At 35.1% G+C, this 13,126-nt stretch overlaps 1 protein-coding gene across 1 annotated transcript in view; it reads left to right on the plus strand.

Annotated features, from left to right (window-relative positions):
* Nucleotides 1–13,126, plus strand: part of ccdc178 (coiled-coil domain containing 178) — a 124,509-nt gene that overhangs the window by 24,191 nt on the left and 87,192 nt on the right. Inside the window, exons 14-16 of the mRNA XM_088919111.1 lie at nucleotides 57–119; nucleotides 528–689; nucleotides 5,881–5,994. Coding sequence (XP_088775237.1) covers nucleotides 57–119; nucleotides 528–689; nucleotides 5,881–5,994 — 339 coding nt within the window. The remainder of the gene's footprint in view (nucleotides 1–56; nucleotides 120–527; nucleotides 690–5,880; nucleotides 5,995–13,126) is intronic.

Genomic DNA, 13,126 nt, shown 5'->3' on the forward strand with positions numbered 1-13,126 from the left:
GATTTCCGGCGCAGATCTTTTCTAACACAGCACGTGCTTTTTTTCTTTCTCACTAGGAAGTAGCTGAAAACATGAAAAGGCAGATAATGAGTGAAATGAAAGCAATTGCCATTCTAAAGGTGAATATTTTCTTAATATAAATTAAAATTAACAGTAAATCAGCAGAATAACTCAATACTTAAATTTTATCGCCATGAGGTGTTGGTTGTAAGTTTAAGTATGATATTTCTTTTACAGATTTGTTTACTACTAATGTGTAGTTACCTGGTTATTTTTGCATAGTTCTTTTTTAGCTTAAGCACATTTTTTATAACAACGTGAGCACAATACTTCATTTCTGAGGATATGGTATTTCATATAGCAGATGTTTGTGCTGTGTAAAATATTGTAATGTTTGCAAAACTGCTTTATATTTTATGTCTTTTGTCTTTACTCCGAAGCTCTTTAAATAACATGATGTTTGTAGAAAGTGATGCAAAAACTTTTAAAGTTTTACATTTATACATTTTAGTGATTTGGAATTGCAGGGCAAAATAGCTTCAGATAAAACAGAATTACAACAAGGTCAAACTAATACAGAAAAGGAGAAAATGGAAATGCTGAAGGCGTTTGAAGATTCATCGTCTTCCACTTTGGAGCTTGAGCAAGAGGTTGAGGAATTTCAAAGGATGTACAATGAGAAAAAAGAGGTAATTTCAAACTGATTTGTTAAATTACATACAGTATGTTGTTCATTTATGAAGAAGTATTTTAATTGCAGACCCAGTATGTGATGTTGTTTTATGTTGCTGCTTTGTGAGATTTGGTGTAATCAAACACCCACTTCTAGTGCAGTTATCCATTCATCTGTCTGTAGATCTACAGCATATCTGCACAATTCCAAAATTATAAGCACAATGGAGAAGTCTTGTTGTTTTTGCAGGTTTACAATAAATGTGCAATACCTGTATATGTGAAGAAATTGACAGTTTGTCCAGAAAAGATTTAACGAATTACATGTATTACAATTATACTGCTATTTCTTTTTAAAACGCACCCTAATGTCTTGAGACAGATGTCACATATATTCAAAGATGCCAGAATATTAGCTTCCTCAATGTGGCTGGGTAGTTTGTTCCATTCTCCTAAAACCCACTGTGTAAAAAAGCACCTACTGTTTTCAGATTTTAAAGCATTTCTCTTTTGTTTCTATTTGTGTTCTCTGGTTCGTGTTTCAGTGTCAATTCTAATTAACCCATTGTCCAATGAGTTGGGTTTAATTATAAGCACTTCAGATGCAGGTTCTGTCTTCCTCTCTTCAGATAGTAAGGTCTTAGTTATTTTAGTCTGTCGGAGTATGATAATTCTTTGTACCTGAGAATGTGACTGAGTTCTCTTCTCTGGAGCAGCACTATCTTTTTGTAACGTGATGACCAAAAATTCTAAATGAGATTTAGTAGTGCATTGCACAAACTTAACATAATATTCATTGATTTCATTTCTATGCTTTTAACTATATATTCTAACACTCATTTTACTTTTTATTTGCCTTTCCCCTATTAAAGTTGTATAAGGCACTTACTGTATAAAAGTCTTTTGGCATTTTAAATAGAGTGTATTATATACTCTGTTTATTTCCATAACCATTGTTGCTTATTCAAAGAACTCTAGCAAGTTTAACAAGATCTACCTTTTCTAAACCAATGTTGACTGTAATTTAGTAGACTCCTACTTGCATTGAGATGATCCTCAAGTTCAGGTTCTTAGTATTGTTTTCGTTATCTACATTATACTTCCTGTAATACACGTAAGACTTATTGGCCTGGAATTACTTGGTGATGGCCACTAGTAACTTTACCATCACTGATTATTGAGTGAATGTAGGGAGTTTTGTTAACAGCCTACATTAACATCTCTTTCTTCTTCAGTACAAATTACAGAATACCATCAGGCACTGGAGATTTGTTTATCTTAAGTGCTTGTTGTAACACGTCTGCCTTTTCTATGCTAATATTTTTAATATAGATTTTTGTTCTTTCTTACCCTAAGGCATGTTGTTGATTTCTTCCACGGTAAACACCTTGGTGAAATATTTATTTAATACATCAGACATTTCCCTTTAATCATCTAAAAGCTTCCCCCTTAATCTCTGAAACACATACTGTTATAGTTCACTTGCCGTTGTTCATTTGCTGTTGTAGAAGGCTTATAAAAAACTTTCATTATTTATTCTATCCCACATTACAATAGTTTTTGTAGCACTTCTTGGCTATCCTTTATCATAGTTCCCTAATTTTTCTGTCACCTGTTTTGCTTATTTTCTTATTTATTATTTACTGTTTTGCTTATTTTCTTATCTTATTGTTTGAAGAAGCTAGATCATTGTAGGCATCTATTACAGTAAGTGCTCCTAACAAAACAATGAAGGAAGCAATCGTTAGCCATGTCTATCATTTCAGTTTCAGCTACTGACATCCCAGACATTTTTTTTCCGATATATGTGAGAAAAATTAAAATCTCCTCTGATAACCACTTTTTCTTTTACACATATATTTGTGTAAAAGAATACGAAATGACATGAATAAATAAAACCATATTATGATTGATATTTGAATTTAATGCCCTATACAAAACTATGCTGTAGGTCCAACACAACGTTAGAATTGGTAAAATCAATCAATATCAAAGTAGCAAGCATATTCCTCAATGTTAAGCTACTGTATCTATCCATCCATTATTTAAAAGTTGCTTATTTCTGCTAAAGCTTACAGCCTCCCAGAACCTATCTAACCTGCACAAGGTGCAAGATTAGAATTACACTCTGAAGGAGATTCCAGTCCATCCACCTATATGAATAGCCTTTCAGGTAGAAATCACCCATATGAACAGCCTTTCAGGTAGAGATAACCTATATAAACAGTCTGTCAGTTAGAGATCACCTACTGTACAGTATATGAAGAGTCTTTCAGGTAGAGATCACCTACTGTACTTATCTTTTACTGCTGTTTGCAAGCCATTGCCATAGTTATGTCACTTAGTCATCTAAGTTATATAAACAACATTTTGGCTGTGGAGCCTTCTTCAGGTGTCACAACCAAAACGTTGTCTCTTTCCTTTTCTTTTCAGCATTGAATAAACTTTTAAGTAGGTAGCTGCTTCAGCCTCCGCATGCTGAAGCCTACTTAAGTTTTAATCAAATACTTTGTTGGCATTTCAGGAGGAATGAAATCTTGTTTTTTGGCTTTTTGAGTTCTGCATAATATTTCTCCTACTTCTCCTTACTCATTTGTCATTTTATATTTTAGTTCAAGCTAACCTTATTGAAATTATATATGAAATAATGGAAACACATAAAAGCAATTCAGGAACCATTATTGATGGTGTTGTACCAAAACAGATAAATGTCAGTGACAAATGTTACAAACCCTTCCCTCAGCAAAGTATAGCTGAAATAAGAGGAAGATCATATCGTTTGTCTTCATGATAGTTTGAAGGTGTGGTTCATACTGTACATCACAGATGTTACTCGCCTCATGGTAACAAATAAAACTAGCTAAAAAATAGCTAAAGCTGAGATATCCACACCTCCTTAAAACATTCATGAAATTTTAAGGAGGTGTGGATATCTACAGTAAGCTTAAAATATTTTTGAATCAGAAATAAAAAGTCATGACATGACTGAAACTCTAAACAATGATGTTTCATCAGATCTCTGCTCTTTTGTTTTGCACTTTGTTGCCAAGCTTCAAGTTTGGATTCAGAATTTCTTTCAAAATTGATGACACTTTATTTGAATGTTGGTGCATCTTTATAATTCTGTCATGTCTGCTACACAAGACATTCTAATCACATACATAATGCTTTACAGGGACATGTGCAAATGACATTACTGTACTTGTGTGTGGCAGGCCAGCGGTTTGAGGTGACCTGCCACTAGAGGTTGTTCGGACCTCAGTATTCTAGACTAAGTTTCACATAGGGTGAATTAGGTCATTGATTAGTTCATTGTTAAAGGGTGAGAGTCACATTCTTACATACAGTAGTTTTCAGTTAGCCTAGGTTTGGTATATTAAGGAATTCTTGGTGATAGTTATTAGATTAGGTGTACTTTTATTTCTCCTTTCAAGATGGTGCCTAAAATAACCCGTTTACATGGTGTTTGTCTTTCTGTTGTGGTTTTGTACATGTGCTCAGTTCCAAAAGCCTGCCTACGAGAGATTGGCCCATAACAGTGTGCATAACAGGTCATGTTTGTTTAGCATTGTGTCATAACACATTCTGCAGATGATGCTAAAACAAATTTATACAGTATGTACTGCATTATACAGTAGTGCAGACATAATATTAATTGCTCATGTCGCTGTATAGCATTATGCCTGTATTGTAGAAGTTATGAAGGTGTTATTAAGCCATTATACAGTAATGTTCAAATAAAAGCATTACCAAAAAATGTGTATACATCATTTGTTTTGGGATGTCCTTGGAAGGGGGTGAATACTTTAAGGCATTATATATATGCAGTTAGTTGGCAAAGAAACACCTGGGTAAGTGGAGGTTTCTGGGCTTTTGGTGTGACTTATGTATTAATTAAGTAAACACAATCCCAGTAAAAACTGCAGGATAGGCCAAGTTACAGTGTACATCCTGGACAGGACACCAGTCTATTACAGGGCAGACAGACACAAACACAAACACCAGGGCTCGTTTTCCCAGAGGCAAATTAACCTTCCAGTATGTCTTTGGAATGTGGGAGGAAACCCACGCAGACAGGGAGAGAACATACAAACACCATGCAGATAGATCAGCAGGGCCCCAGAGCTACAAGGTAGCAATGTGAACCACTGCACTAATGCGCTTTTCATTCCACTTTGTGCAAAATGTGTTTTTAGTCTTACACAGGTCTTGTTAAATTTTTAATGACTTGTTTGGAAAGAAACAATTTTGTTCTACTGTAACTTAAATTTAGAAATGCTCCATATAGATATGGATCCCTATAACTTGCAAAGTAATTGTAATTTCAAGCATTTCATACACAAAGTTTGTTTAGTTTGACTTCAGGGACATTAGTTCTAGCTTTTGAGAACACATTAGCCACCTCTTAATTACAAATGTAATTGTACAATTTTAGTGGTGTTACCTCTTCTTTACCTATCCAGTTCAGATTTGTAAAGTTTACAGGAGGCACTTCTTTGTGAAAATGGTTGAAGTTACAGTATATTCAACAAGCTACCTAGAAATGTAGTTTAAACCAAAACCATGGCTATTTCAAAAAATGCTTGGATGTGATCCTTTAATCAATTAGCTGCTAACTACAAACAGGAATAGATTGGCAGAATGTTTTACTTATCTATGAAAACTTTCTCCAGTTCATGTGAAAATAATTTCTACAGTTCAAAATAAATTCTACAGTTCTGTCATGTTGAGTATAGTTGAGTAAACTTTAGTAACCAACTGCAAATACTCGTCATCGTCATAAATGACATTCTGTATTTAAATTCTGCACAGCCTTGTTCTCTTTAAGATAAATAAAACAAGGTGATAATGTAGCATATACCAAAAAATACTGGTTCCTAGTGACATTAATTTTGTAAGAAGTGAGAAGAAACCAGAAAACCCATAACACGTCTCATCTCCTTACTTCACCAAACTTGTAGCTTTTTTTTTTCTATTCTTAAGTCAGTCTTGCTGATTCTCTCAATTTAACTGATACAGTATACAGTAAGAATAAGCACATCTTTACAAAAGTAAATACTGTTGTTGATTACATTCATGCATCTGATTATATTTATTTTTAGGATTAGTTTCATAATGAACATGAAATAAGTAAAGAGCAAATGTTAGAAATAAGGCCTATGCATTTGTGAATTTTGTCATTTTTTTCTTCATTTTCTGTTTGCTCAGTGTATTGAAAATATGAAGAAAAATATCCAGGAACTTGAAGCGCAGCACAAAGCAAAAGCTGAAAAATTGGAACAGAAGAAAACCACTCTCCTCCACCACTTGAGAGATGTAGAGGTAAGGCTAATCAGATTAAGTGCATTGATCTTCAAAATACAGGGATGTGTTTTGATATTTTTTGTAAGTATGCACAAAAGCAAATCAAACCTTTTTCTTGCTATATTCATTTTGATTAATCTTAATTATAGTTGCACAAAGTATGCTTTTAAGCCATTTATCTGCATGCAAAATTTTATGCTTTTTTACAACTTGAGACGATGTGCCATCTTCTAATCCTTTGTCTAACTATATGAAATCTTATAAAACAGAGAGAACTACAGTATCTGAACTTTCCAAAAACATTTAGTAAAATCTTAAATACAGTATTAATCCAATATATAACTGATTTAGAGATGATTTACTTTATTTTACAAGGCATTTTGTTTTTGTGTCTTAATAATTTAGTACAGTATATACATTATTTGGGTTAATGCTGCATGAATTAACTGCTCTGAACTAGAAGTAACTTTTTTATTTGTAGTCTTTCTGATCTAAGCTTTAAACCTGAGTGTTCCACTCTTTAAGTATTCCACATGTTTTTGAGAAAAAGTCAACTACTTACTATTATTATGTAAAACTAAAACATAAAAACATTTAGATATTTTTAAAATATGCATTAAGAAAAAATGTAACAGTTTAGTTCTATACTGTACCTTCACTGGGTTATTTTCTTTTGAGAAGGTGAAATTTTGGTTGATTTTTTTTAAATGATATATTCATGCTGTTTCTTGATTATTATGTGTTAAACTGAGCTACTGTATGAAGGACAAATCATATTCTAGAAAAGGTGCAAATTTATTAATTAGCTACAAAATGTAGATTTTCAAAACCTACCATCCACCCTTAAGAGGGTGACAAATGAGAGTCCTTTTGAGTCTTTCTGAAATCTATCTTTCCAAATAAAGGATGCACAGTTACCATTACTGTATTCTAAAAACACACAATACAAAATGTGTTTATAAGATGGTAATACTTCCGACTCATAACTACATCATCAGACAAGTACTATTTTATTTTAGATTTTAATTTTCAAATAAAAAGTATTTTTTTTGCCTTTTAATTTTTACATACATTACATTGAATGTTCAGATAAAGAAAATGGCTACATTTCTTACAGAGTACATCAGGATGTCTTGGATACCGCAAATGACATGTGTAAAGGTCCTAAAGTCAGGATACCTTCTCATTAGTTTGGCACCTATTTACCTGCTACTGTCAAAATAAGGTGACTAGATATCAAAAGTGTTTCTGATTCAGTATAATACTAAAATATACATAATACATTAAAGATGTTGCATCGCAGAATTGCATTGACATGAGGACAGTGTAGATTAAAGTAGTACTTTCAGAATTACTGCATTGCAAAATTATGTTTTATTTTACAAAGCTTTAATACATGTATGTAGACTTCTGTGGGACATTTTTATAGCTGGCTGTTAAGATGGACAGACTTCCTTTTAAAACAGGACATAGAACCATGTACTGTAGAGTTTATGATTAGCTGCTGATTGTATAGTTGCACAGTAGATGGCATCTTGCTAATGGTGTATCAAATGCATACTGCAGATCAGCGGAGGGCACATAGGAATTACTGTAGTTTGTTTTCTTTGCATTTGTTAAAGCAAATGTTTTCTGAACATTTTTTTTTAAATTTATGGTGATGAAGTGTCAAAATGAAAATAAACATCAACACCTCTTACAATACTTGTAGAATTCTATATATATATCCTTTCTGGATTACTGTTATTTGTTGCAAACCTAAACAGATAATTTCCTTATTTGAAATATGCTACACATGATGAAATTCGTAGTGTAGTAACAGTCCATTCTGCAAACAGAAAAAAGTTTATTTCAGATTTTGCCAACACTTCTTTGCCTAAGTCAAATTATTTGACTATAAATTGTTATTCATAATTGTATTGTTAATCATTAATTTAAAATACATTTATTGATAAAAAACATCATAGAAAAACAAATGAAACCATCATTTTCAACATTTAATTGAATGTTCTATTTGTTGTCCTACTGTACTTTACCTACCTACAGATGCCCTACCTAATAGTAAAGGAGTTGCATTTGATCTTCTGTGTAAATTTTGGAAAAGACTGCTTTATAAATTTTCTCTGAACACAGAAAAAAAAACAGTGTTTAGACAACCAACATATGTACAGTAATATGAACATGAAAGTGGTTGAACATAAATCTGTCAAGTGGAACCTATGTGTCTGCACAGAAGAATTTAATTTTCCAAGTAATCACTGAGACTGAGAATACCACTGCATAGTGAAATATGTCTTATTTGGTATATTAAAGTAATGTTGCAAGAAACAATACAGCAAATGTGTCTCCAAGTCTTACTGCTGGATTGACGGTTTGTGGAATTTAAATTATTATGACATAAAGGCAAAGAGCCATATTTTTTTTTAAGCAGGAGCTTGTGAAAATTATTTGAAGCATAAGTAGAACAGAGAAACACAACTCACATGATTGCGGCTGATATGGTCACATGATTTGAATAATATGATTTAAACAGGTATTGATATTTAAGATTTTTCTTTGTCGTTGCAGATTTTAGGACATTATGGTATTTATTTATTTTTTTTACAAAAAGCCTTTTTTTAACACTCCAGCCCTGTGTCCAGCCTACACTCCTGCCCCATGTCAATCCCTGTGTCCAGTCTGCTCACCTGCCTGGACTCCAACCCTGTGTCCAGCCTGCAATCCTGCCCCATGTCCATCCCTGTGTCCAGCCTGCTCTCATGTCCCTCATCCAGCCTGTTCATCTCCCTGCACTGCTGCCCTGTGTCCAGTCTGTCCTCCTGCCTCGTGTTCATCCCTGTGTCCAGTCTGTCCTCCTGCCTCGTGTTCATCCCTGTGTCCAGTCTCCACTTCAGCCCCTTGTCCATCCCTGTGTCCAGTCTGCTCACCTGCCTGCACTCCAGCCTTGCATCCAGCCTGCACTCCTGCCTCGTGTTCATCCCTGTGTCCAGCCTGCACTCCAGCCCTGTTCCCTGCCAGCCTGCACCTCAACCCTTGTCCCAGTTCCTGGTACACTCCCTGTAGACTGCCATGATGTACCCTACCCAGTACCCTGTCCTGGCTGGCTCTGCTTTTATACTATCCAGCTGTGCCTTGTCCCTAATTCTTCCCGCTGTGAAGCAGAGTGCACCAGTCACTACCCCTGGACTGTGATGCCCTTGCTTTTGGGTCTGTAACATCCTGGTAGGACGCGCAGCATAAAATGAGATTTTTAATTTACAATTACAGGCAATATCACAAAAATGATCTACAGTACTGAAAAGTGGCAAAACCCATAGCTCAATCAGATGGATAGACAAATTACTGTATGCAACGGACATCAAAAATCTTATTTAAACACTGACAGTAAGTTTATTCCAGAATATGTTTCCATGGGTTTCTATTATAATCCATTAGCAAAGCAATTTAGGGCAAAATTGCAAATATAGAAACTGCTTAAGCATTTCTTGGTTTCCCGGCCCAGCCCTTAACAAAGATTCAGAGTCATGGCAAAGAGTCTTATGTCATGGCCAGAAATAGAGAAATAATAATTCTGTAGTTTATATTTATAGACGCAGGGCAGAAAAACTCATTTGAAAGATTTAATAAATTACCTTTCTCCTGACAGTAACCTTAGCTGCCTTAGTGAAATTAGGCTTGACTGTTAGGCAGCAGTGTGGAGTAGTGATTAGTGCTCATACTGGAGCATCATGTGTTCAAATCCCACGTGGGATGCTGTTGACCCTTGAACAAGGTACTTCCATTAGATTGCTCCACTTAAAGCTCTACTTTATAAATAGATCTCCAGATTAGAATATGTGGCAAATTGACCTACCTATCTGGTAAAATATACAAAAAAGGTTGGTTTGTATTGTACATTACCATCAGAAAGTAAAATGACACCTAAATGTCATGGTAATACTTTTCTGATAGTCGCATGCATATACATGGCTATAATTATCATGTCAAACACTAATAGATCGATCACACAAAAACATTAAACTTTTCCCATTGATGAGCATATACTGTTACTACCAGGAAATACAGGAACTACAGGCTCTATTTTTAATGCTGCTAAAAGCCATTTACTATCATTATTTTTTTAATAAATGACTTTCAGTTTATACAAAAGACAGAAAATGGTCATATTGCCTCCCGTCACTATAATGCAACAAAGGGTATTGTCTTTCATCATGGTGATGCGACAACCAGTAAAACTAATCAGAGACATTGGAAAAGGACACAAAGAGACAGTAGCACCTTTTACCCTGTTTACCACCATGGTAGTGACATGAGTAACAGCTGTGGGTTATTCATCAAGTCTATAAATAACATGTTATTGCACATGTTAACAGAGTTAATTGAGAGGTCATTACAAAGAAAGGAAAGAGAGTTTCTACAATCCTTCCTGTTTCCCAGCTCAGTAAAGATTGACACGGCAGCCTCTTCTGTATCTAGCTATGCTGCTGAATAGGAGGGCTGCTTGTGCAGTGAAGCACAAAGTAAGGTGAAGTGACATCTAATTAATTCTGGAAACAAGTAAAAGCAGTGTGCAGCAGCTCTTTTTTAACAGCAGTCTTATTCATTTTTAAAGAAAGCAAAATACAAGAAATACAAAACAATAAGGGCAGGGCTCAAAAGAGGGGTTAATTGAACAGGTCCTGAAGAGGAGAATAAGCAACTGTCTCAGTTCTTGTTCAAGCAAAACAGGATCTAGCCAGGCTTTCCAAAAGAACAGTATTTGCAAATCCATATATGATTTAAGGGTATCTCAGTCTGTTCATCAAAACAGATTTTGGCAGCAGTTAGACCCTCAAAAAAGGCACCTTGCCTGAAGACTGGTTGTACAGTAGCATAGAAAGGGCAGAGCGGAGCCTGAGAACCCAAGAAGTGAGTGAGCCTTCTTTATATTCTGAAACATCTGTCGGTTATTGTCATCATATTTGTCAGCTAAAGTACATCTTTATGAACATCTTTATAGTCAGGGGTGCACAGATGAAGTGATGAGGACCCTTTGGTCATAGTAAGTTGCTCCACTTTGCTGAATATTTATTACATTTCAAGGAGTTGCCAAAAAAGCTGTAGACTTGCCTCTAAAGTCCAATGAGTTTGCAACTATAGCGTTCATTTAATCATCTTACAGTCTGTTTAGTTAAAGCTTTCTAAGTTGTGAGCTGATGGTCAGAATCTATTTTAAAACACCCTCAACTAAAAAGCTTAATAGTAATAGTTCAAATTTAGTACAGACCACCCTGAATTTAGAAAGCTCTAAGGTCATATCGGTCAGTTCCCTGATCACTTACCATGCCAGATGAAAATAATTAGAATTACAGGTTCCAGCATTATAAGAATGGGATTGCCATGACTGTAAAAATGATTAATAGGTGCTTAGTTTGAATGCTTTCGCACTTTTCCTTTATTTTAAACATTACAATAGTAATGCAATACCACTTGTAACACACGTTTCTTATTTGGAACTGGAACATTCCCTAATTAACTCACATGTATCAGCATTAAATTAGCCATCTGTGTCACTACATGAAGGCCAGGTAAGCCTCACACATACAGTACTGCTAAATAACTTTAAAACTCAAATATCTCACATGTATTAGTAACATAATAAATACAAACATTAAAAAATCACTTTTATTTAAAAAAATATTTTTTACAGTGCAGGAGAATAACAGCCTCAGCAAACCAAAACAATAAACCAAAACAAGCTTAGCTCCTGACTAGACTTCTTCAGATCCCTGACTGTCATAGCTGAGCGTTTGAGAAATTCTGTTGTACAGAATTCAGAGCATACGACAGACCTCAGAACACACTGATGAAAGAATGACCAACTAAAGCATTCTAAAGCGTTCCAGACCAACATTTCTGCATCTAATGAAACACTACACAAGAGGCTAGTTGATGAAAAGCCTTATCCAAATTATGGTAGAGATGGCTAGACTATTCTAATGGGTCTTTGTCATTAGACCTGATTTTTAATATCGATAAGAGGAGCCAGACTGCAATGACTTCTGCGTAGATTTAGCAGCTGTCTTTACCTCCCGCAAAGTTATGAGAACATCCAAAAGCAAAAACATAGCTCATTTAGTATGAGGCAGTTTCAGTGAGTTTAATCATTTCTAGATCGCTTTTGAGAGTGGTCAGATGTCAAGCATTACTCTCCAGAAGTTTCATTTTTGTTATTTTTCAGTTAGTTGTTTCACATTCCAGCTGAAAAATCCAGCTGTTGCAGTTTTTGTTTCCAGTGGAAACGAAAGCAGTACAAAAGGCCCTAATAAAATATTTAGTACCCTCTGATAAGGCTGAAGGATTCATTTAAGGACTAATGGTAATTTTCTAGAAAATCTTTTAAACCCCTATAGAGATTCTTAAAGAAGGCTGCTTCTGAAGTCAGAGGTAAAATCCTAGTGTTTAGTTTTTACAAGTGCAAAAAAGCACACAACCAAGACATGAACAGATAGTTCAAGCTCCCTTTAAATCCATTTTCTGAAGTGAAAATAATTTTACTCCTTTGTCATTGTTTTTCCTGCAACCATTAACATGACACTAATGCTCCATGGTGTCAAAAGACAAAGTAGGAACTGTAACAAGCAAGCTCAACTGATGCTCAAAAGAGCAAAAGCTGGCCCCCATTAATTTGTCTGAGTACTCTCTAGACACCAGAAGTCATTTCTGAAGAATTACATTTATTTGGTATGCTGGCAGAGTGCCTTTCTACAGGTGTTTGAAACAGGTAAATATTATACAGCGAGCAAAAATATCAAGGTACACTACTGAGTTTAATCTCCAATGTAGTTACTAGGTGGCCGTGCACCTTGTGTTGCATTTTGTGTTACAGCTCCCCCTTTTTTGTCTCTCATTTCTCTCCATAATGCAGTGTAACCTCTGATGCTGTATTTGTTACCATTGCACTCTCTTAGCCTTGTTCTCTGATTTAAATTACATTATAATTGGCCGGGGCAGCATGGTGGCGCAGTGGTTAACAGTGCTGCCTCACAGTGCTGTGTCCTGGGTTCAATTCCACTCCTGGGGTGTTATGTGCGTGGAGTTCGTAAGTTCTCTTTGCCTTTGCTTGGGTTTCCTCCTGGAGCTCTGGTTTTCTCTGACTACCCAGGAACAT

The sequence above is a fragment of the Atractosteus spatula genome, chromosome 6 (assembly GCF_055471065.1).
Source record: "Atractosteus spatula isolate fAtrSpa1 chromosome 6, fAtrSpa1.hap1, whole genome shotgun sequence".
Classification (NCBI taxonomy): Eukaryota; Metazoa; Chordata; class Actinopteri; order Semionotiformes; family Lepisosteidae; genus Atractosteus; species Atractosteus spatula.